Raw genomic sequence first — 26625 nt, forward strand, 5'->3', positions numbered from 1 at the left:
CCATGAAATAATAATTTATCCTTCCTTGATGCAGGATGATGTTGATGGGGGATGTGAATGCATCCTGAAGGCATTGTATGTGTTCCTTGTTAAAATTCCATAAAATAATGTATCCTTCCTTGATGCAGGATGATGATGACATTGATGGAGGACGTGAATGCATCCTGAAGGCATTGTGTGTGTTCCTTGTTAAAATTCCATAAAATAATGTATCCTTCCTTGATGCAGGATGATGTTGATGGAGGACGTGAATGCATCCTGAAGGCGTTGTGTGTGTACCTCAATGAAGACCCCAAATGTCTACTTCGCGCGTTTGTGGTGAGTACAAGCAGTGTGCTGTGCATGTCGCAAGGTGATGATGTTCTCTGTGCCCCTTCTCCGTCTCAGTCTTTTTCCCCTTTCTCTGTCTTTCTGTCCTCTCTCTCGCTCTTTCACTCTCTCTCCCCTCTCTCACACTTCACTATTTCTGTCTCTCTTCTGCCACACTGTCTCTCTCTGTGCCCTCTCTCTCTCTAACCTCCATAGCGCAGAGCCTATGTTTTAACCTTACTGTCACTGAAATTGTAATGGTTATGTCTGAATCTGTTACTTATGGCTCTCGCTACTGTCATTGCAATGTTATGGTAGTTGAGTACTTTCAGCAAAAAGTGAGCAGGCCTGCAGCCTACCCCATCCGCAGGGGCTACGTTCCCTTTTGCCCAAAAACAGGGTACGGCGTAGAAGTAGAGTTTTCCATGAAAGGGATGTTGGGAGTTCCTTCTATAAACCACCAACTCCAAACACTAACCCATTTTCCCAACAAACTCCAACTGAACAACTGTTCTTTTGTTTGATCTTCTCTTTCGTTTGACTGTTCCCTCTGCAGGCACAAGACGAAATCCAAGTGCAAGAGGGAATGGAGGAAACGACTGTAGGGATCTACATCGTCAAAGCAGATGCCACCAGCAAAGCAGATGACATTGGCATCATTTTGGAAGGCCAGCAGGTGTTGCAGGATGTGGATAATGTGCCATTGGCTGTCGCGTTGTTGTTTGGATTGATTTACGCCCTAAATCTGAACTACCCCGACGGCCTCAAGCGCACTTTTGAAGTCCTGCAGAAAATTATCATGGAGCTGGAAGGCACCATGCTGTCCAAAAAGGTTCAGGTACTGAAAAACCAACTCATTTAAAACACACACACACACACACACACACACACACACACACACACACACACACACACACACACACACACACACACACACACACACACGTACTGGAAGAGACTGAGCCTCGGAGCAAGCATTCAAAACACACACACACACACACACACACACACGTACTGGAAGAGACTGAGCCTCGGAGCAAGCATTCAAAACACACACACACACACACACACACACACACACACACACACACACACACACACACACACACACACACTCGTACTGGAAGAGACTGGGCCTCAGCTCAGAGCAAGCATTCAAAACACACACACACACACACACACACACACACACACTCGTACTGGAAGAGACTGAGCCTCACCTCAGAGCAAGCATTCAAAACACACACACACACACACACACAATCATACTGGAAGAGACTGAGAGAGCAGAGCAAGCCCGAACGAAATGAATGACTTGGCTAAGTGTTCTGTTGGAAAAGTTCAATTTGCATATTGGGTCTCACTGTCAAATAGCTTGAAGTCATGTCCCTGGACTAAAATTTGACTAAGGTCTACAGAATTTGTGTGCATTTAGGAGGTCATTGCTTTTTAGATACTTTGACAAGAGTTCATTTTCAACATTTGTCTACGTAATGTACCTGAAGGGTCTTTCATGATCTGGCTGTTCAAAATGAATTGGAAATACATTGGAGTTTTCATTGTGAAGTAGCCTAAAGTTATGTCCCTGAACTAAAACTTTACTACTGTCTACAGAATTTGTCTATCTATCTATCTATCTATCTATCTATCTATCTATCTATCTATCTATCTATCCATCTATCCATCTATCTATCTATCTATCTATCTATCTATCTATCTATCTATCTATCTATCTATGCAGCTCCCCATTGACATTTCCTTTTGTTCTCTCAAAGCTGTTGGCAAGTGCTTGTATGTTTTGGTACAATCATAATGAATGTTTTGAAATGAAGGTGCCTTTTATCTTCTTGGATGTAGTTTTGTGTGTGCATTTAATGCTCTCTCTCTCTCTCTCTCTCTCTCTCTCTCTCTCTCTCTCTCTCTCTCTCTCTCTCTCTCTCTCTCTCTCTTTCTCTCTCCCTCCAAAATGACTTGGCATATTGGGGGTGTCAGTCACTTTTAACTGAATGAGTTAAGCTGTTGAGTACCGTTGGAAAGTGTATTTGATGAAATAATCATAATAAAAAAACCTGCAGTTTTAAGTCAGTTTAAGTCTCTTCATTCTCAAGTATAAAAGCATGTAAATATTGGTTGACCAAGTAGCAATATATAACAATATAAACATGATATATCTGTTTACAGTGTATGACCGTATATGAGCGTCTGATCAAGTAGCAATATATATAGGACATAAAAACATGGTTTTATACATAAAATAAAATATTTACATCAAAACAATTTCTGTGTTAAGTTAGCACAGAAATTGTGTTTATGTAAATGTTTTATATATTTTATAAAATCATGTTTTTATGTGCCATATATATTGCTACTTATCAGACATTCATATACTGTCATACACTGTAAACTGACTGATATCATGTTCAAATGACATGAAAACATTATTTTCAGGAAACAGGATAATAACATGTGCAACCGATGTCCATGATATTATCATGTAAATGAAACATGAAAAAAACATGTTTCTTGCAAAGCAGAAACATGTATTATACATGAAATAAGAACTGAAATAATACATAAAATATTAACATGAAAATATCATGTTTGTTCTATAAGCCAATATCATGTTTGAATGACATGAATACATTATTTTTAGGAAACATGAAAATAACATGTGCAACCGATGTCCATGATATTATCATGTACATCTGAAGTAACTTTTCTTTCAGTGTACTTACATACCCCAGGTAAAGATTCAATTCAATTTCAATTCATTAAGGACAATTAAAACATAAATGTTGCCATTTCATGCATTGCACCAGAGTTAGCCTCAGGCTAATTTGCATCTGCATTCCTTGACAGGACATAAAACAAAACAAAAATACTAATAAAACAATAAATACATTTTTTAAAAAGATGTCGTGTTTCTTGTCTTTATCCTCTCACCTTGTCCAGGCCGGTCTTCATGCGCTTCTTGGCCCCGTGCAGCTCCTGCTTCTTGCAGCCGATGAGCGAGGAGAAGATGCTGAGCAGCTCCAGGTAGCTCTTGGGCGTCACGTAGTTGTAGCGCGACAGCTCCGCCAGGTACTGGCCACACATCCTGAACACGATCTGGTGGATCCTCACACACATCATGCTCTGGTAGGAGTGGAGTAGGGGTGTGGGTGGGATGGGATGGGGGTGAGAGGGGAAGGACAACAACAAAAAATGTAAAGTGCGCACACACATCCCACACAAAGTAATTCGCCTTTTTCACAATGATGTCAAACAAGTTTGAAGGAAAGCGGGTATAAACGACAACTGGTTTCAGACAGAAAGCTAAAGAAAACAGTGTTGTGTAACTAGGGTCCTATTGCAATGCATTGCCATATTTACGGTTCAGAGTAGATTCACACCAGGGTCATTTGAACCATGACATCCAGCCAAGTAGCCCACCCAAAGTTTTTTCTACCTTGGCCGAACATTTGCAGAGTTAGCGAGTTATGCCTTTAGCTGGGTTGAGTCACATGGAACACTAAGGAATTGTGGGACCCAGTCAAACAAAGGCACATGTAGTTTGTTATGGCAGCAGAAAGTTCATTCATCAGGAAGTAAATAGTGTGCATTCAAAATATGATCTAGTTCATGAACTATAGTTAATTCAACGGTTTCAGGTACAACACTGGTATGCATACAGTATACTCTATATTAACATGACTTATGAAGGGCCTTTCATTCATGTACTGCGTCTGTCTGCTTGTCCCTCTGGCTAACATCAGTCTATCAATTATATGCTATCTCTTTTTATCCGTCTCTATCTAGACATCTGTTCCTCACATGTGCGCACGTGCGCACACACACACACACACACACACACACACACACACACACACACACACACACACACACACACACACACACACACACACACACACACACACACACACACACACACACACACAGTAACCTCACACCCCAACCCATTCTCCCATTATTTCTCCACTCCCCCTCCCCGCTCACCAGGCCTTTCATGACGGTGTTGGAGGCGTCCAGCTCGGGCAGCTCTCCCAGGAAGGAGGAGGCCACGGACTCCAGCGCCTCCTCTGGCCAGGCGCTGAACCAGTCGATGGTGCAGCAGGTGACCAGAGAGGGGAACTGCCGGAGGCGCGCGCGGAACACCTCACCAATGGGGCTGCACAGGAGACAGGCAGAGCACAGGGGTTAAGATGGCCCATTCGTACCCTGTGGTATGTGTCCTTGGCCCCATGCCTCAAACAGCTAAGGCACCATCATGTTACGCTGGGGACCTGGGTTCGATTCTGGCCCAAGGTCATTTAACATTACTTACCCATCTCTCTCTCATTTCTCTACTATCCTTTCAAATAATAGGCACAAAAGGCCCACAAAAAATATATACATAAAATATATTTAAAAAATTAAATAGAAGTGGAATGTGATACTGTACATGTGGAATGTTTCAGACATCATAACGTTGATTTTGCTCATATTTTGACATTGAGGATTTTAAGAATAATTTAAAAAATACATGTATTAACTAGTATATGTATTGGGAGGTCTTTCAAATGACTTTGTCCCGGGCCCGGCCAAAGATGTCAGCAGCCCTGTGCCACACTAATGCACACAATGCAATATACAGTGAAACGCACAAACTCTCAGAACTGTATGTGGGTGGGCGTCGTTTCAGCAGTAGCACATATCAGGGTGGCGCAACGATAGCCAGTGCCACTGTTGTATGGATTTTGTTTGTTGTTGGTGGACTATCTAAGAAGCATATTCATTACAGCATATCAACCACCAACAAGTGCTAATTAATTTATGGACATTAGATGCCGTAGCGGCACCTGACTTCTGAGCCCAAAAGAAAAACGTCTTTGATCCATGTACTGTGCTGTACTGTATGTTCTTGGCTTACCTCATGCAGAGCACGGTGTGGATGTTGCTGCGCACGCGGCGTATGTAGGCGGCCATCATGTTGGACTTGGTGGGCTGCTGCCCCAGCTCCTGCACCACGGGCTTCATGGCGTTCAGGATGCGCTCCTGCTCGTCCGTGGCGTACAGGTTGGGCACGTCGCCCGAGTTCAGGATGTTGTTGATGTCCTCCAGGAAGGACTCGCTCTTGATCTGCAGGGGGACAGAAGTGTGCGTAACTCACTGTACGACGTGTTACACCAGAGACGACCAAAGTGGACAGATAGCCATTAGAGAGAGTGGATAAGGAAGTTTTAACATGAATTCGCTGTATTCGCTCTGTTCGTGATATTGACATGTTTGATTTCGCTAATCTATGCACGGCTGTTGCTCAGCCGTACCGTATGCAGGCAACCCAGGGTCGAGCCCAACCAGGGTCATTTCCCGAGTCCCGACCCTACCACCTGAAATCTCTTCACTATCCTATCAAATAAGAGCAAAACACCCCCAAAAATAAAACCCATCCCCATGGTATCCTGTTGAGAGCTGTGCACTTGACTGACCTGAGTGTCTACGAAGAGGAATGTGATCTGCACGTTGGTCATGCCGGCCTTCAGCATGATGCTCTTGATGTCCTCCCTCCACTCCGCATTGCCGTAGTTCTTAGACAGCTCAATCTGAAAACACTCGTAGTCCGACCTGTGAAGGATATGAACGAAAAGGCACGTGAACACACACCTCTTACCTGTTTGCACCAAATATATATATTTTTAAAAAAGCTGTAGCTTGCTCCAGCTCTTCCTTTTGACACGTATACACACGTATACGCATGCACACACACACACACACACACACACACACACACACACACACACACACACACACACACACACGCAGGCCTTCAAGCAGAAATCTCTATTTTTGTCTGGTCTTATTTTGCTTTCATTTTATATCTTTATTTTTATGTATGGTTGTTTTTGGGGAATACATTTTTAATAGGTATACTGCGCGACCATTGACATACTGTATCGTTTTATATCAGCAGAAAACTGATATTTCTGCTTGTATTGTCAAAATGTTTCAATAAAATGAAAAATGTTGATGACAAAAAAAAAAGTGTCCATGAATTCTCCATGACTACTCACATGTGGCTGGCCAGCTTGGTGAGGGACTGGCGGCCGCTGCCCCCCACCCCCAGCAGCAGGGCGTTCCCCAGGGGCTGGCGCAGGATGCGGCTGATGCGGCACACGTGCTGGATGGCGTCCATGAACAGCACCAGCTTCAGCTTGGCCGTGCTGATCTGGTTATAGTCCTCCATGTACTCCTCCATCACCTGGGCCAGCTGGTGGTCATCACATTACGTTACAATTAGGGATGCAAACTATTGATTAATTAATTAATCATTAGTTGATAGCCTTATCGATCGACTTACGATTAATTGATAAGCGGCGTTTTCTCACGAAATATCAATGTTTCTCGAGAAAAAAACTACTAAATCTAAACATTTTAATAAAAAATTGAGATAAAATACCATATTTAAATTCATTCTATTTAAATTCTTTAATCCAAAGGTGATTTCAATATTCCTAATATTCACACCCCTCTTCACACATACTCTTCAAATGCCCATTTCACCTGGGTTTCTTGTCAGTTGAATTGTCGATTAATTGCGATTAATGTTTTTTAATCGATTAATGCATTGCATTAAAGTCGATTAATCGATTAATCGTTTGCATCCCTAGTTACAATGAATTGCACTACGTACGTGTGAGTGTGCATGTGCGTGTGTGTGTGTGTGTGTGTGTGCGTGCGCGTGCGCATTTGAGTATGTGTGTGTGTGTGTATGTCTGTGTGATCTGTCTAATGGCTGAATGTTTGCAAGTGTGTGCTATATGTTTAATATGTCGTAAAATGTATATATTTTGTGCATTTTTCTATGCTTCTGGACGCTTTAATTTCCCTGGAATTAATTAAAGTTCTCTACTCTACTCTGCATTACACTGCTACAAAACTCTTGAATCCCTACAGAGACCGGAAATGGTCTTCATGAATCATTGATGGAATGGTCTCTATATGTCTGTATAACCGCAGAGATACACCAGCGGCGACGCGATTCAAGCGACAGAGTGTAGCAGCAAGCGATACGAGAGATTGAGGAGACTAGAGTATGTCCGTACAGGCAGAAGGCAAAGCATTCAAGCATTCCCATTGGCTGTGGTCACTGACCTCTATACAGTCATTGGCTGTCGCGGCTTGTCGCCGAACCGCGTCATAGAAAGTTGAAAAGATTTCAACTTCAAATTGTTGCGCTCGTCGCGCAAATCGCTCTAGTCTCCAGAATCGCTTTTGTCTCTCGACTCAATACAAAGTCAATTACTTCCGTCGCTCGACTCGCTCAGATCGCCGCTGGTGTATCTCTGCGGTAATCCTACAGTTGGGTCTCTAATGTTGATGTCATTTTCCATCTGCCTTGCTGTGTGGTCACTAGAGAATCATTCAGTCACTTATGTAACTGATGCTTTTATACCAAACTATGACTTAGGCCTACAGTCCCTGGAGCAATGTGGGGGCTAGGTGCCTGCTAAAAGTGCCAAGCGATTGTGAAGTGATGATGTGCTGTATCTTTGTACACCTACCGATGTTTTGAAATGTACGTACATACATCTATGGTAACACTTTAGGGATACATCTATTAGCACTAATACATACAATGTTAATGAATGCATAAGTAACTTGTAAGGCATGTACTAAGCAAACGCTAAGGCCTAGGTCCTTACTAAGGTTAAATTGTTAATAAATCCCTTATTGTGCATGAACAAGACATTTGCGAATACATGCCTAACAATGTTTGATTTTGCTTTGTACACGCCTTACAAGTTACTCACACAGGAACATTGTATGTATTAGTGCTAATAGATGTATCCCTAAAATAAAGTGTTACCACATCTAAATATCACATCTTTTTGCATGAAAACCTGGAATGGCAACATGAAAAGTACAGTAGGTATAAAGTTTTCAGAAAGTAAGCCCTAATAAAGCTCCTGTATGGTTTAAACATCTTAGCTTCTTTTAATCATGATATAGCCAAGAAGTTAATAATGGCTTTTTAATTTTCTTCCCTTTTGGTTTCTATTTTACGGAGCCCTTGTAATGACGTATGAGTGAGAAAAAACAAGGCTTTCGAGCACATCGGAAAGTTTCTCGTTCCCACCAGAGACTTGTGCGTATCAGAAACTCTCGATTCTTTGTTTTCTCCCACGTGTAATTTTAAGGGCTCAGTACTCTTTGGAGTTGCCTGGATTAATCTTTTTGCTGAAAAGGTGTGAAGTTGTACCTTTTCCCTGTCCTCGATGTGCTGGTAGACCTTGTCCGTCCCTGGCACCATGAAGTCCCCGAAGAGGATGGGCTGGGAGGGCACCACCTCGTCGAAGCTGCAGTCGAACTCACTGATGCGGCTCTGCAGCAGCTGGTCGAACCACTGCCGGTCCTCCGCGCTCACCAGCCGGTCCTGGAAGACGCGGCAGCTCTCGTGGTACCACAGCCGCAGCAGGTGCTCCTTCGTCTGCCACACCAGGCCATCAGAACAGGCGCGGCATTAGTGCAGAGAATATTGAGAAACAAAAAATAAAACGGAGGATACTGTGAAATTGTTTTTTTTTCCCCTGAGCATTCAATATTGAGAAACACTGAGACAGAGTGGTGTTATTCCAGAAAACTGTTCTTTCAGAAGGTATGTTAATGGACAAGAAATAACAAGTGGTTGGTTTGACTATAATATACTCAATGGCATAACTATGTTTAAAAGTACAGCTACCGCTTATAGCTAAAAATGTGGCAGATGGAAAAAATAGTGGCAACAGCTCTGTCAGAAAAATAAACGTAAAGTAAAGTAGTTAGTTAATAATTGCGTATGGGGTGTCAGTAAACTGGGGAGTATTCAAAGAACCTAGCTCAGTAGTAAACCAGCTTAACTTAACCTGGAGATAGTGGTAAATCATGTAATAGAAGAAGACACCTGTGAGTTATCTATTAGCAGGTTTACCACTTCCGGTAGGTTAACTTAGCCAGGTTTACCACTTATCACTTCAACATTAATTATCACAATGTTCCTCAAAGCAGGGCTTTTTCTAGGAATTTTTGGCATGAGGGAGCATCATGGCAGGTTGCAGGGGGGGGAAAGAAATTTATTAGGGGCGCTCAAAAAAGTAATTTATATATTGAAAGAAAAAGAAGTATGAGGGTGCACCCGCGGAGGTATGAGGGTGGAGCGCCCCTATTTCCCCGTTCAGATAAAGCCCAATCTTGGAATAGCCCCCTGGTCTTGCTCTTCATTACGTCTCTTCATACCGTACCTCGACCTTACTGGCCTCGGCCATGAGGATGCCCTGGAAGACCTTGGAGAGGTCTCGCAGGTTGAAGGTGTAGTGGGACTTGGCCGGCGTGGGCAGCAGGCTGGAGGTGATGGTGGCGTACACGTGGATGGTGGCCTGCACCAGAGCCTCGTTCAGGGGCAAGATGTCCGTCACCTTCTCTGATGGAGAGGAGCCCAAGAGAAAAACATGTCAAACTAAATATCTTCAACATCTAATAACTATTTATTGATTTGGTCTGGCTTATCTGATATTGATGTAGAAAGACACAGTATCCAAGGGATTACTTGTTAAAGCGTAACATAAACTGCACTTCTCCATTAGCTTCACACTGCCACAAGTATAACCCTTGTTGAGTTTAACAGCATACTTTCCCTGTGATTACTACATGCCAACCAAATGGCCTTGTGAAAAGTTCTGTCAGGTGATAAACTCACTTTAAAATGATGAATACTTTGGATTTCTGCTCTGTATCAGGCATCGTTATTTCTCATTGACAGAATAAATGACATGTACACATCCTTATCTGTCTTACTTCATCTCTCCACGGCCTAATTTGTCTGATTGTACGTAATGGCTCTCTCTCTCTTATCCTGAGCTGACTTACTGCCTGGTTCCTTTTTACTCATGTTTCCATCTGTGAAGGAAAACACCATACAGCACAGTCAACAAAGAAACAGTATGTCAGAGACAGTTTTCATGTATTGTGTGACATGCATCAAAATTTGCACACAAACGTAAACCTTAAGCATACAGTACTGTCTACTTTGTCTGCAAAACAAGTAACTGTAGATATGAATTAGCTTCACATTTCATAAGAATTGATTGATTAACTGACTGGATGAATGAATAACTTAATGAGTGAGTGAGTGAGTGAGTGAGTGAGTGAGTGAGTGAGTGAGTGAGTGAGTGAGTGAGTGAGTGAGTGAGTGAGTGAGTGAGTGAGTGAGTGAGTGAGTGAGTGAGTGAGTGAGTGAGTGAGTGAGTGAGTGAGTGAATACATTGGCCATGTGACAAAATTACATAACAAAGTGTGACACTCACCCATCCAGTTGCCCAGGATGGTGGAGAAGATCTTCATCTTGCTGCTGTCATCCATCTCGGTGAAGGAGAGGAAGTTGAAGTGCCGTGTGAAGCGCTGCGTGATGGGGTTCCGGCCACCCCCGGGCGGACCCATGGCGCACGCAAAGTTGATGTCCACAAGGTACTTGAAGGCACCTACAGAACATTAAAAGAATGGGAGAAAATTGTGGCATTCCACGTTCATATTTTTTACATATTAGATTCAACCCTTTCATTCAAAGCGGCATTCAAAGAGGAGATACATAGCAAGTATGAAGTGTGGGGGGAATACTGTTGCTATAGCTGCTATTCTTATACATCATTTTGTACTAGTACAAATTAGATGCAGTGGACAGTAGCTTTGGCTGAAATCCCTCTTCTTACATTCAGAAGATTTAAAGGTCCAGTGTCAAACATCTTTGTTCGTTATTAAAATCATTCAACTGCTTTCACTGTATGTTGGCAGGTTAGAGACATTCAATCTACGTATTTGCTTTTCGGATTTCCACTGTAAAATTATCTTTACGTAACAAGGTTGGGATGATGTCTTGACTCTATAAAACCTGAAAGCAACATGTAACTGTGATACATTTATGCTCAGTGTGTCCAATAAAGTTTGTGGTGTACAAAGAGACAGTTGCCCACCTATCTGTTTCCTGTCGTACCAGCCCTGGTGGTCCATCCACTGGCGCAGCAGCTCGATAGGGGGCTGGGCTCCATAGGTTTCCAGCATGGGCATGTTCAAGTCATCGATGAAGAAGATAAAATACTTCCCCAGCGGCGGCCCGAACACCCCCTTTCGCCTGTGTTAGACAAGGAGAGGCTGTCATTTCAACTGTGCCGTACGTATTGAATAGAATTAATTAACTCTGAAAATGTAAGACTGACCAAAGAGTAAAACATTAGTTTTTGAGTGGGACAAAATGTTAGCTAAAACAGAATTAATATTAATTCTTATTAAAAAATAATACACACACACACACACACACACACACACACACACACACACACACACACACAGACACACCTAGGATCTATGTGTGTACTAAGATCAGCAAATGGTGTACCTCTTGTCCAGCTTGCTGTCGATGTAATCTTGCGTCTGATTGGCCGAGGTGCGAGCTGAGAACATGAGGAATTGAGTGATGTACTCAGCCGGCATGTTCTTCAGCAGCTTGTCTGAGATGGTGAGGGTCTTTCCTGTGCCTGTCGGCCCAATGCACAGCACCTAGGACACCACAGAGAGTGGGCACACACATACAGTTGCAGACAAACCCATACTGTAACTAGAAATGCACTCAGAGAGTGCAGACCTGCGCCAAGGAAGCTGCTAGATAAGTCATTGATAAAACATTTGATAATATGATAATGAAAATTTCACTATGTTACAACCTGATTCTTTGCCTTGTTTTTGTGGAGTTAGAAACTGGAATGTCAAAATCCCGCCCTATCCCACAATGTTGAAGAATGCTCTTTTAAATAATGCCCTGTGGAATCACTTGTTCCTTTTGTCATCTCCAACAACTACAAAAAAAATCATCAAATCCGTTCATAACTTTTTGAGTTATCCTGTGCTGCCTGACAGACAGACAGACAGACAGACAGACAGGCAGACAGACCGACAGACAAACGCGACCGAAAACATAACCTCTTTGGCGGAGGTAATTACTCAGGGGGTCATTCTTCTGTGCTGTAATGAAAACACAAAAAAACTCCTGAGAAAACGTCTAATAAGTGATTGACAGGCAACATGGGTAACATAGGTAATATATGAACTAACAAGTGCTTTCTACAGCAGTGTTCAATTGTGATAGACAAAAAAAAAATCTGAGCACAAACTGTTTTTCAGAAGTCAGTAAGGACATAGAGTACGTACTGGTTTCTTATTGGACAGCAGCATGTCCATGAGGAAGGACATGCGCACTGTGTCGGCGGTGGGTACGATGATGTCCGAGTAGCTGGTCTCCGGCGTGATGACCACGCTATGGGCACTCTTCATCCAGCTCACCCACTGCACCTGCTGCAGGGACATCATCACATTGCATGGCAGACACCGGACAATGCACAGACACAGCATGATATTGCACTTTATTGAGTGACAGTGCACAGACACAACATGATATTGCACTGTATTTAGTGGACATCGCACAGATACAACATGATATTGCACTGTATTTAGTGGACAACGCACAGACACAACATTAAATTATTTTGCATTTAGTCGTGGCAGCCTAACCCACAGCAACTACCGTACAGCAGATGACTAATTATTTGACAGGAAAAAATCATTTAATTGTTACAGGATGCTCCTAAACTAGACACATAGACCTAGATTTTTAGGATCTTTACAACTAAATTAAATAATAATCTAGAAAATGCTGTTCGTGTTCAGAAACGCATTGTTTCGACCACACTTTTTGTTTTCAAACAGTCGTTACCCTTTTGCCTTTGTCCTCCTCCTCATCCTCTGGCATGCTAGTGATGCCCGCATCGTCCAGCTGATAGTCGTACACCAGCCCCTCCTTCGGGAAGCAGAGCGCCACCTGCAGGTCGAACATTTGGAGTGTTGAAGCAGTTCACAGCAAAAACACAAAGGTTTTCATTTCAGATTGAAATGAATTTTTCTCACTTTAGAATCAAACTGGCCAACTTTCGATTGGAAAAGAGGACATTGAAAAGTGTACAAAAGCAGACCAGCATAAATGCAAGCCCTGAAGAAGGCCTGCTTTAAGGCCAAAATGTTGCCTATTTTAATAGGCTCAATCATGAACTAGCTACATACAAAGTATTTAGACATTTTTAATGAAAGAAGACAGGACCTCTAACTTGACTATAAATCAAGACATGCTTTAGTTGGGTTTTTGGGGCACGGCCCAAAAATGGACCTCTGATTTTGGGACCACCCCCCCCCAAAAAAATGTCTCTCACCTTCTCCTCGTCCATCTTGTCCCGTAGCCAGGTGCTGAAGAGCTGCCAGCTACCGGCGTCTCCTGTGGCCCCCACACTCCACACCAGCGAGAAGATGAACCACGGCTCGATCAGCTCCCCCAGCCGACACAGCTTCTCCTGAGGAAGTGGCTTCTTGCCCTGCACATCACAGCACAGAGTCACACAGAGTCACAAAAGTGAGGCCTTGGCCGCTGTTCAAATGGCTACGGCACTGTAGTGTTACACTGGGGGTCACCTAGTGTGACTTGGGTTCAATTACACCCCAAGGTCATTTCCTGATCCCTACCCATCTCTCTCCCATTCACTTCCTTATGTTCAGGGAAACTTGTTTAGCAACAAGGTACACTGTACAGTCGGTCCCCCTACAATGCACACCCTTTACCGAGGTAATGCCACGTCATCCACCTCGGTACGTACCGGGCCTAGCTGCAGTGTACCCAAACAACCGCCGGGTGGCACTTGGGAGCGCTCGCTATACTTGGGAGCGCTTGCTGTACTTGGTAGCGCATGTTCAGGTTTGTATTGAGAGATCAATGACCCAATAACCCATAATCCAGAAGGATTAAAAAAAAACTGTATATATATGATATCTCTCTCTCTCTCTTTCTCTCTCAATACACATTCACTCACGCGCACACACACGGGCGCGCGCACACATACACATACACATACACACACACACTCTCTCTCTCTTTCTCTCTCTCACTCTCTCTCTCTCTCTTGTCCTTTTCGTCCCTTTCGCTGTGTCTCCTGCGACTCGGCCTGTTGTTTGTGCAGTAGTGCGCTGTTTCCCTTCACCTACCAGTGGGCTCACCACCTAGATCGATGATTTGGTCGATGACTGTAGGCCTATCCAGGTGACTGGACACTTAAAAGACTTTGTAAGGATTTATTTTTAGGCATAGCCTACTTAGATTTTTTTGAATGCCGCCTTTGTCCTGAGTGAATTCTGAATCAAGACCAGACTGCGTTGCTGCCACCCTTGTTGAGTCACTAGCCAACTGCACTTTTTGCACCATGGGATTTACAGTATGGACACGGGAGTAAGGACATTGAAGTAGGCTAGGCTAGGCCTACACCTGGACACTTAAAAGACTTTGTAAGGATTTATTTTTAGGCATAGTTTGATTTTTTGAACGCCTTTTTATTGTTTTTATTGCTATTTGTAACATCACAACAAATAAACATTCAAACTTTTGAAACAATATCCATACTCTGCCTTGCATCTCGTGTGTGTGTGTGTGTGTGTGTGTGTGTGTGTGTGTGTGTGTGTGTGTGTGTGTGTGTGTGTGTGTGTGTGTGTGTGTGTGTGTGTGTGTGTGTGTGTGTGTGTGTGTGTGTGTGTGCGCGCGCTCGTGAAAAAACCTCTTGGCCGCAAACTGTTAAACTCACACGGCTTGGAGGGGCGCTTACATAAATGTCAACTGACTACAGTCTTCAACTGTGTGACGCTATGAATGTTTGTCTGTGGGGGAGGGGGTGATTAAACCCCCACACGCACACAAAAGAGCTCGTGGTGTGACAGGTTATCCAGCCTCCGAAGAAGGAGTCATAGTTCACAAGTGTTCACAAGCACTAATAATAATAATAATAATCTGTATCCTGAGGATATCCGTTCCTGACATGAATGCAGAATAATAAAAACAAAACACCGTCGACTGGCGGTCTTGTTTAGGGCTCACGCGTGTGTTATTATTAAATGCCCAATGTTACGTGCAACAGAATGTCGTCGCCAAATTTAAAATTCGATCTCTCTCATGCTGGCGTTACGGGACACACTTAATTACAATGGTGTTCCTGTCTGATTGACTCGGTTTTAATTGTCTTTACCGGTTCAAATTGTAGGTAGGCCTATGCAAACTGGATTGGGAGATGGTGAATGAAAGACAGAAAAAAGTCGAGTTTAAATTCACATGGTGGTCTTGTTTAGGGCTCACACTTGTGTTATTATCAAATGCCCTATCAAATGCCCAATGCTAAATAAAACATGCAATTTGCTGACTGTATTTCTACTACTACTAAAACTGGGGGATGGACAAGCACGGAAGCACAAACAGACGCACAAACACAGGCAGACGCTTGGAGGGGCGCTTACATAGATGTCAACTGACTACAGTCTTCAACTGTGTGACGGTATGAATGTTTGTCTGTGGGGGAGGGGGTGATTAAACCCCCACACGCACACAAAAGAGCTCTCTCTCTCTCTCTCTCTCCCCCCAACAACACAAGAGGGAATATTCGCATTGGACGCACTTGTTTAGTCCCACAATGTGTAGCAACAGAATGTCGCCGCCAAATTTAAAATTCGATCTCTCTCATGCTGGCGTTACGGGACACACTTAATTACAATGGTGTTCCTGTCTGATTGACTCAGTTTTAATTGTCTTTACCGGTTCAAATTGTAGTAGGTATGCAAACTCTGTATCCTGAGGATACCCGTTCCTGGCTTGAATAGTGCCGAAATAAGTTAGGGACGGATTGGGAGACGGTGAATGCAAGACAGAAAAAAAGTCGAGTTTAAATTCACATGGTGGTCTTGTTTAGGGCTCACACTTGTGTTATTATCAAATGCCCTATCAAATGCCCAATGCTAAATAAAACATGCAATTTGCTGACTGTATTTCTACTACTACTAAAACTGGGGGACGGACAAGCACGGAAGCACAAACACAGGCAGACGTTGCTCTGCAAAAGCGGTGCTATACTTCCCCCCGCATTCCGAATGGCCACAGGGTGTAATGATCACGGTACGCTGCCGCAGCACGGCACGGTAATGAGCAGATTGAAGTTACACCATCTGTATGTACACTGATGCAGTTATCTAACTATGTCAAAGGACAAGATGCAAGATGCAAGAACATGGATTGAACCAATGTAAATTACATCTACACAAGCAGGTAATTGGAGTGCTTCTGGGTCTTCACCTTTTTCCCTTGGTGCTCATCAGTGTAGGGGCTCTCAAACCAATGCTGAGGCACTCAATGTTACAATTTGTACTTTATCTGTCTACAATGCCTACGCGTTTCGGCCCTAATGGCCTTCTTCAGAGCGTATCAAGAACAGGTCGCATAAAAAGTTAAAAAAATGCAACCTTGAGTGCCTCAGCATTTGTCTACCTGTACATTACATTTATTTTGATCTTCTTAAATTAAATATATCCTCATACATGTATATCATATATATGTAATACTGCTCTCTCTACAGTACATTGTGTAGCTGGGCCAAGTTGTGCATCCATGAGTTCTTTATTGGTGATGTTTATTTCCTACTGTAGGCCTACAGTACCTCTTCAGGAACGAATGGCCGGAAGAAGCAGTCCAGTAGTTTCAGCAGACTGCATGTGAGGTTGCTGTCCATGGAGGTGATGACTTCCTTCACTGAGGTGCGCACAAACGCGATGGAGTCCTGCACAGCACACACACAACACAAGATGAAACTCTCAACACATACTGCACTCATCCACTCCGTTATCTACTCTTCTGTTTTTAGAACACTATTTTGGGGAACTAATTTCCAACTCCTTTACAGTTAAAAATCAATAACTTTGAATTCCTTTTAACAATCTCTGTAGTGCTTTAGTTGTAAGGGCTAAGGGTCCATCTATTGTACGATTCATGCTAAACCAATAGTTGGCATACTGCTGCCAGATCCAGAGAATGGCTGTTAGGATATAAAAAAATAAACTAATCTCTCTCTCTCTCTCTCTCTCTCTCTCTCTCTCTCTCTCTCTCTCTCTCTCTCTCTCTCTCCATGTGTGTCTCCTCTCTCCCCGTACCTGTAGGAAGCGTGTGAAGAGTGAGTCCAGTTGCTCGGTGTATTGCTGCAGGACCGGGGGGATGGTGCGCAGCCAGCACTCGGTGAAGGGCTTGAGGCCCAGGATGCTGGGCTCCAGGTAGACCATCCCACAGCGCGACACCGTGGCTGGGGACGCCACCGCCAGGTCCTGCACCTCAAACATCATGGTCATGGTCTGGGTGGACAAGGACAAAAAAAGATTAAATAGCTTGAAGAAGGTCACTAAAGCAAAGAGTTACATATAGATTGTTACATATAGACTGATGTACGGCTGATGCCTGAAACGGCTTGACAACAAGTCCATTGGCAAACGTAGCCTCCTGTCCCACCTATTTTCAGGCACCATTACCAAGACCTTTCATCTCTACATCCCTACTTTGCGAGGAAAAAATCTATTTAAATCACTTCAACATTAAAATCCGTCAACAAATGACCTCATAATAAGTCTACAATGATGCCACAGGTCCACATTAGTTTCTGGTCATGTTAATCTTGTCTACCTTAACTCACAGAGTATATTTTTGCACATTTGCATACCCCAACTCACAGAATATGTTTTTGCACAATTGCTTTTTTATTTTTTCCGTAGTTTTTATTGTTTTCCCTCCTAGACTATTACCTGTGTTATATGTGTCTTGAAATGTCCATGTGGGCATTATGTGTATTTATGTAAGCTACTTGACACCTTAATTTCCCCCCGATGATCAATAAAGTCACTCTACTTTACTCTAGGTACTGTGCAATGTGTAGATAAAGTAACTTTTCATCGAGTTATTATGCAGTCATGACTTTACATCGGTGAGCTTGATGATCTCTCCAGAGCTGAGACAGAGCTTCTTGTTGTCGTCCAGCACAGTGTTCATGTTCTCAATCCACACGGCGTCCACGGGCCCGTCGAACATGTACCACTTCTTATCCTCATCAGTGGAGGCCACACCACCACGCACCAGGGAGGACAGGATGCCATCTGTCCTGCAGGGGGCGACAGAGGACAGCAGGAGGGAGAGACAACAGCACAACAGAGCACAGTGGAGAGAACAAGAGTTAGTAGCCCTGTAATGCACACCATTCTGGCTGTGCGACGCTTCAATAGTAATCAAAAACGCGTAATATATTAAAACTTTGGTCATTGCCATTCTGGTGGTTAAAGGGGGATGGAAAGTAAGTGACTATTGACAAGTGACACATGGCAATCAATTAAATCAATGAAATAGTTCTGTGATCAAGGAGGCGTGAGTCTGTTTGTGTGAGTGTGTGTGTGTGCCTGTGTGTACATGTAAGTGAATGAGTTGTATATGTGTACATTGTATTCAAAGTAAGCACATAACCATGTATTATACTGCATAAGTATACCGTATGTACAGTATACATACTTATATCCAAACAGTTACATTTTAAACTCAATATGCAGTACTGTATATGTGCTGCAGTGATTTCAACAGGACTCTCTTGGCCTTGGGAGAGGGCGTATGTACCACTCGTGAGTGAGCAATACTGTATATGTGTTGCAGTGATTTGAACAGGACTCTCTAGGCCTTGGGAGAGGGCGTATATATGTACCACTCGTGAGTGAGCAATACTGTATATGTGCTGCAGTGATTTCAACAGGACTCTCTTGGCCTTGGGAGAGGGCGTATATATGTACCACTCGTGAGTGAGCAGNACTGTATATGTGCTGCAGTGATTTCAACAGGACTCTCTTGGCCTTGGGAGAGGGCGTATGTACCACTCGTGAGTGAGGAGGTCGAACTCCCCGTAGAGCTGGCCCATGGTGATGGACTTGGGGTTGAGGACGTAGGTCTGCACCGCCTCGTACACGCCCCCACTGACAGACGGCTGGCCCTGCAGAGCCGTCAGCGCCGCGCCCAGAACCTTGTAACACTGTACGCAGACACGCACGCAGAGGAAACATGGCATCACCTCTCCTCACCCACACCCACCTCACCCACAAATAGCACACATACACAGAAACACACACACACATACAGTACTTGAAAATAAACACACACACACACACACACACACACACACACACACACACACACACACACACACACACACACACACACACACACACACACACACACACACACACACACACACACACACACACACACACACACACACACACACATTTACCGTATTTTCCGGACCATAAGACGCATATAAAATCATAAAATATTGTCAAAAACTGCCAGAGCGTCTAATAAGCCAGTGCGTCCAATGTGTGAAAAAAAATCATGGCCGCGAGACTCTGTCGATATTTTAGAACGACTTTGGGGGGAATCGGGTCTGCACGTTATGAAAAAATAGGCTTCTTCTGGGTAGCCTATACCAGTAATCAAGAGCGTCGCGGGGCAGGCTGTGTACAGTAGCCAGGTTACAATGGCACCTGTTCAGAATGACGCCTCTCTCTCTCTCTCTCTCTCTCTCTCTCTCTCTCTCTCTCTCTCTCGTGCGCGCATTGCAAGCTGTTGCATATTATTTGCTCGATGCAGAGTTATGATGGCGTACGCGCTCTTGTTGACATGGTTGTGTGCATGGTTGCATGCATTCGCAAGACCGTTATTGCAGTAAAGCATGTGAAAAGCGTGGAAGGGCCGTTGACTGGTATTTCAGTGTCCTTGACTGAAACAAGTTGCAAGACTCTACACTTCAACATCCTTTGCGATCGGCACACCAGTGATTCTTATCAGAAAGCTACTGTGCCTACGCACAGACCCTATAGTTAAATTTCAAACATTAGCGAACATTGAAAAAAGATCAGACAACAACCGTCGGGTAGGTTTATGAAAGCGGAGTTCAGAAGTTCCGCGAAAATGCATCGTCACGTCAGAGAAAGATGTTTGCTATTGTGCGACAACACTACCTCTAGGCCTATTTCATGACTGCCTAAGTGTCTTCGTCATGGATGAATGGGCAACAATGTTTTTTCCAGCCAGGATTGCACTGAAAAGTAGGCTACTCCTGTTAAAAAAGGGCACGGGTGGCCGACGCTGTGCCTGCGCGTGTGTGTGTGGGAGGGAGGGAGGGGAGGGAGAGACACGGAGCAGATCTCGAGGAGAGATGAGGGTCGCGACTCCTGAAATACCAGGCGATTCTTTTTCAATGTTCTATGAATCTTTTGCTGAATAGCCTACATTAAATGTGTTTAAACATTTGTTTTCTTTCAAAGAACATGCGTACAATTTAATGTTGGCTTCATGTCATAGCCTACTTTAAGAAACTGCTCGAAAACGCTAGTGATATTCGGCAACGTTTGATATTGCGTGTATTCGGCCACGCATGTTATTTTTTGTGCATTCCTAACAACAACAGCATTAGTTATGAAATTATGACATTAGTTATGAAGTGCGTCCTATGACGCAGTGCGTCTTGTCTGTGAAAAAAGTCATGGTGTGGTTAGGTTAGAGCTGAGGTGATGAGGGCTGACCTTGGTTTTGCCCGAGCCGGACGGTCCTACTAACATGAGGCCATGGCGTACCACCGTGGTCTCGTAAAGCTGGATGCATTTGGTGATGTAACCTGTCGGGTGGGACAACGCTCATGTTAAAGGCTATGGTAGTGATGTGATGTCAACTCTTGGAGTGTCATACATTATGCTTGAAACCATGCCAAACCAAACTGAACCAATTACTGTATGTACATACATATTGGACTGTGTAGACTGTGTGCGTGTTTGTGTGTCTCCTCTGCAAATTTGACATTTTTGTTAGTTTGAGACACAGAATGCCCTCATTATGTCTTAGGTTCTGGGAGCCTGGCTTGCCTCATGTTGCCTGTCTACAGAAAGCTTAGCTGTATGTAATTTCAGAGTGGGAACAGTGGGAGCAATGTTTCATGTTGCTATGACTGTATTTTCGAGCTTTTTTGTGACTTCATGGGTGAAAGAGTGAAGATATGGACAGACAGCACACAAGTGGGAGAGAGAGAAAGAGAGAGAGAGAGAGAGAGAGAGAGAAAGAGAAAGAGAGAGAGAAAGAGAGAGAGAGAGAGAGAGAGAGAGAGAGAGAGAGAGAGAAAGAGAAAGAGAGAGAGAAAGAGAAAGAGAGAGAGAGAGAGAGAGAGAGAGAGAGAGAGAGAGAGAGAGAGAAAGAGAGAGAGAGAGCGCACGAGGGAGAGAGAGAGAGAGAGAGAGAGAGAGAGAGAGCGAGAGAGAGAGAGAGAGGGAGAGAGAGAGGGAGAGAGGGATGGGGTCGGGCTGGGAGATAACCCCTGCCGCACTCAAACCTGAATCTCTAGGAGCATTTGCCCATTTATGGCCCATGTGTCTGCCAAGTGTGGCACTGCACCTCCCCTTTCACAACTGATTACTGACGCAGGCGCTTCAAGCATCGTTTGAGGAGGAGAGGATTTGACAGGGGCTCGAGCGAGCGAGCGAACGCTAACTTAATACAATAATCGGGCCATAATAATCCCCCCTTCACCACTCACCGTCCACATCCTTCAGACACTTCTTGGCGCAGACGTTGCGGATTGACTCCTCCAGGGTGCCGTAGTCGATGGGCTCCTCTTTGATCTTGGGGAAGAGGTCGGACACGATGCCGCTGAAGAGCTTCAGGTCGTCCTGCAGGAACTTGGGCACGTTCACGTCCCGGATGGCACGCAAGCAGATCAGCTCCTGTCAAGGGGGAAGGTTGATGCACACACACACAGTACAAGCACGCATGCACGCACACCACACATACACACCACACATGCAAGTATAGTCATATAGGTGTAGTTCCGAAGGTTCTTTGTTAATCACTAGAAGCTGCAATTAAAACACTGACATGCACACACCATTCATGCCACACACAGACACACACACACACACACACACACACACACACACACACACACACACACACACACACACACACACACACACACACACACGCTTTGTCAAGCCAAGTGATAACTGTGCAGCAGACACAGACAGACAGACAGACAGACAGACAGACAGACAGACAGACAGACAGACAGACAGACACACACACACACACACACACACAGCCAATCGTCTTCAGGACCCTGGGGAACTCAGTGGAATGGAATGCTCATATGGGAAAGGCCAGAATTCCCCTTTTTTACACCCAAAACTGAAGCATGTGTTGGGCAGACACATGCATGTCATGTACGTATCACACACACACACACACACACACACACACACACACACACACACACACACACACACACACACACACACACACACACACACACACACACACACACACACACACACACACACACACACACACACACACACACACACACACACACACACACACACACACAGGCACACCCTTGCCCTGGACTGACCTCATTCATGTCCGGGTTTTCCCTTTTCAGGTTTCCTGCAGCAGAGATCACTGTCTTCACGGCTCTCATGCCAAAGTCATAGTGGTCCTATGGCACAAATCAGCAGAGGTATATTAAGTAAAAGTACAAGTAATAAACAGAAGAACTTGAATATTTAATATAACCTCAAGACATAATGAACATCATGCATCTAAAAAAGTGCTCTTACAGTGTGTCTACCTCATTAGGAACAGTGAAGCAACTGGTGTATAAACTATGTCAAATCATCAGTGAGAGTACTTCTATTTCTATACCTCTGCGAAACGTCTCACAAATAAATCAGATACTGATGGAATTAAAATGTTTTAGTCAAATTGAAATAATAAAACAATGTGTTTTTAAATCCACAAAACATTTTCAGACTACAAGAGTTTACTAATGCCACAAATGAGCAAGCTGGCTTCAGCTTGGCTACCATGCAGCGCCATTACAATTTGTTCAAAACATTTAATAGTACACAGATAGAGTCGAGTGATTATTAAGGAAGAAGTGACTCAATGTTGGGTCCTGAGTCTAGATTCAACCTTAGCACTAATATGTCGATGCCACATGGCTAGGATGGTGACATGCCAAGCCTATAGTATAGTAAAGGAGAAAGAGGACTGTAGGGTTGTGGCGTCGTTCAAGTAGTAACACAGGTGGTGGTTTGAAGGTGCTGAGACATAGAAGATATAAACAAGCAGGATGCCGAGGCACTCTTCAAGAATAAAACCGTATTAATATACAGTAAATGCAAGTTCATGTTTAGACTTAAATGAGAAAAAGGAGAAAAAAACCTGACGAAGACCTTGCTGGTCGAAACGTTGTGCCATTTTACACATTAAAATCACGACAAGGGAGCTTTTACGGTGTGCGAATATTTTTTCTCCTTTTTCTGATTTACGTTTTTTGATATTCTGCACCCGTTGCTAGTTGTTACCTTGAATTTTTTGATCATGTTTCAACTTAAACAAGTAAAAAAAGAGTGCCTTGGCATCCTGCTTGTTTATGTCCTACAGTACAGTACCTGAGAGCTGAGCTGCTCGGAGGAGAGTTTGAAGGTGCTGGTGATCTTCTTGGACAGGACTTTGGCGTCGCTGAAGCCAAAAGAGTAGAGGGAGATCTCGGCAATCATGGCATAGTCCGGCACCATCATGGCCACCGGCCGGAACAGAGCCTGGACGTACGCAAGGAAACACACAGTGGTGAACTAGGCCAGCGCAGTCGCCCAGGCACCGACTGTAATAGAGGAATATCTCAGAAACCCCCTGAACATTGGGTTAGTGAATAAAGCTACTGCTATCTTGACGATTTGAGGCTGTCTATTAACTAAGTTGGAAACTAAGAGTCTTTGGTTGATTGAGGTGGTCTTTGGACACCTGAAGCAACGAACCAAGACAAAAGACTATTTCAGAGTTAAAATGCGTACATTACATCGAAACCCTTGTGTGAGATAGTTTAAAAATATATATATATATTTAACCTTTATTTAACCAGGAAAGTCCCATTGACTTACTCGTCTGCCAGGGAGTCCTGGCGAAGAAGGCGGCTTAAAAAAGTTATATTACAATAAAACCACAAGAGACAAGACAAACCACAGCTACATAACATCTGAACAGAATTAGTAGTGTGTGTGTGATAGTGTGTGTTTTACAGTGCACTCTCTGCTCTGTATGAACTCATTGTGCGTCCACATTCACCTTCAGGTTATCGGGCAGCTCCGTGCGGCCAGCGTATCCGGGGTTCATGGTGATGAAGACAGCACAGGACGGCACCAGAGGAATCTCTGCCCCTTCAAACACAAACCTCTCCGCCTTGACGCACACACAGACATACAGACACAGACACAGACACACACAGACACACACACAGACACACACACACACAGACACAGACACAGACACACACACACACACACACACACACACACACACACACACACACACACACACACACACATTATTAATACATTGCTAGTTCCTTTGGTATAACTCCATAAGCAGTACACAAATAAAAACAATTAGCACAGACAAACAGTAAAAGTATAGTACAATATCAGCACTATTTCTCCGTGCCAACAGACCCACACGGCAATACATTACATATTAAGGGACAGCAGTTCCTCTGTTGTGTGACAGACACATTTTATTTATGGCACTGAGGAGGACCTTTTGGCATTGGCCATTTAAGCGGGATAAAGGAAGGTCTGTCTGGGGGCAGGGGGGCCCCTGTGCCCTTAGGTGCCCTTTGGTTGCCCTGGGTACCTCCCATGCCCACTTCTCCCAGGCCCCCCAGGGGCGACCAGTGAGTGGTGAGAGGGAGATAGAGGGAGAATGTGTAGATGGAAGACAGGAATCATTGGCATGCCTGTAATGTATGTGTACTGGCTGGCTGGCTGGCTGGCTGGCGCAGATACAGTGTTGTGTCTTTGTGCATCTGTGTATGTGCGTGGGAGGTGGGTGTTCCCTAAGATGCACTGCACATATATGGGCTGTGTGTGTGTGTGTGTGTGTGCGTGCGTGTCCATGTGCGTGCCCTGAGCTCACCCTCTGCTGCTGGGCTTTCTGGATGGTGGTGATCTGCTGGGCCACCACAGACAACACCTCCACGTCAATGCGATTGAACTCATCGAAACACGCCCAGGCTCCAGAGCTGTGGCATTACACAGGATTACTACTTACTACTGTAGGTTCACCTCCACGGAGGAACATCACAAGCTCATTACAGTAGGATCACAGTTGCAGATTTGACATGTTTGACAGTTATACAGCCAGACTCACATATGATGTAGAGTTCTGAAAATTCTTCATATAGAAGCAGTAATTAAAATCCTGACATGCACACATACACTATACACATTCATGCAAACACACATTCACGCAAACACACATGCACGAACACACACACACACACACACACACACACACACACACACACACACACACACACACACACACACACACACACACACACACACACACACACACACACACACACACACACACACACACACACACACGGACACACACACGGACGGACACACACACACACGGACACTTCCAGAGTGCAGCTCTAACCTGGCCAGGCCCTTGAGGAACTTGCCCATGGCCATGAAGTCCAGCTGGTCGGAGCAGTTGAAGACCACCGTCTGGATGGCCAGGGCTTTGCCCAGGTCCTTGGTGGTCTCCGTCTTGCCAGTGCCTGCAGGGCCAGCTGGGGCCCCGCCAAACTTCAGATGAAGGGCCCCGGTCAGCGTCAGGTAGCACCTGGTGGCCCACCACAATAACCCAAATGTCAAGTTTCAAGTTTCAAGTTTATTTATTTAAAAAGGGACAGCATATATTACCAGCATTTAAACAAAAATGCTAAATACACAAGATTATAGCCATGAGGCTAATTTCCATCTTTTGTCCCTTAAAGTCAGGTTACATATTTGAATGACTTCATGTCCAGATAACTGGGCCTATTACACATTCTGCCATAAATAGCACTGTAGAACATACCAACAGGACCCACTAAAACTTCAACATGAATTAGATTATTTTGACATGGACTGACAACAAAGTAGAGTTGCTCCTTCGGGTTACGTTAGACTACAAGTCTCAAAAGTCGCTAGAAAGCATAGATTGGGGAACATGTATCGTTAAAAAGGCTTCCCTCTGGCCCTGGCGGTACCTGTCTGTAAGAGGGGTGATGACCAGACGTCCAGAGTTGCCCAGGTACTCGTAACCATAGAGGAACTCAGCATTCACCGCTCGGATGTACAGGTCCTCCTTGGCCCAGTAATACCTGCACACCAAGCACACACACGTAGTCTTCTATTTATTCATACATGTTAGAGCTTCACCATAATACAATGCTGATTCAGCCTTCAAGAACAAGGGAAAACTGAAAGTAATAAGTAAAGGTACAG

The 26625-nt window shown here is 44.2% G+C and overlaps 1 protein-coding gene across 1 annotated transcript in view; it reads right to left on the reverse strand.

The window, feature by feature from the left end:
• dnah1 (dynein, axonemal, heavy chain 1) overlaps nt 1–26625 on the reverse strand; it is an 86394-nt gene that overhangs the window by 38555 nt on the left and 21214 nt on the right. The window contains exons 29-53 of the mRNA XM_063214981.1: nt 26388–26501; nt 25790–25978; nt 25259–25364; nt 24413–24526; nt 23740–23889; nt 22695–22781; nt 21825–22011; nt 20824–20915; nt 19117–19271; nt 18185–18362; nt 17371–17565; nt 16881–17000; nt 13575–13733; nt 13085–13189; nt 12523–12666; nt 11714–11874; nt 11292–11449; nt 10629–10802; nt 9567–9745; nt 8549–8776; nt 6360–6556; nt 5778–5913; nt 5219–5427; nt 4306–4477; nt 3253–3444 (exon numbers count right to left, since the gene is read on the reverse strand). Of these exons, the coding sequence (XP_063071051.1) occupies nt 3253–3444; nt 4306–4477; nt 5219–5427; nt 5778–5913; nt 6360–6556; nt 8549–8776; nt 9567–9745; nt 10629–10802; nt 11292–11449; nt 11714–11874; nt 12523–12666; nt 13085–13189; nt 13575–13733; nt 16881–17000; nt 17371–17565; nt 18185–18362; nt 19117–19271; nt 20824–20915; nt 21825–22011; nt 22695–22781; nt 23740–23889; nt 24413–24526; nt 25259–25364; nt 25790–25978; nt 26388–26501 (3901 nt within the window). The remainder of the gene's footprint in view (nt 1–3252; nt 3445–4305; nt 4478–5218; nt 5428–5777; nt 5914–6359; nt 6557–8548; nt 8777–9566; nt 9746–10628; nt 10803–11291; nt 11450–11713; nt 11875–12522; nt 12667–13084; nt 13190–13574; nt 13734–16880; nt 17001–17370; nt 17566–18184; nt 18363–19116; nt 19272–20823; nt 20916–21824; nt 22012–22694; nt 22782–23739; nt 23890–24412; nt 24527–25258; nt 25365–25789; nt 25979–26387; nt 26502–26625) is intronic.

The sequence above is a fragment of the Engraulis encrasicolus genome, chromosome 14 (genome assembly GCF_034702125.1).
Source record: "Engraulis encrasicolus isolate BLACKSEA-1 chromosome 14, IST_EnEncr_1.0, whole genome shotgun sequence".
In the NCBI taxonomy this organism is placed as follows: Eukaryota; Metazoa; Chordata; class Actinopteri; order Clupeiformes; family Engraulidae; genus Engraulis; species Engraulis encrasicolus.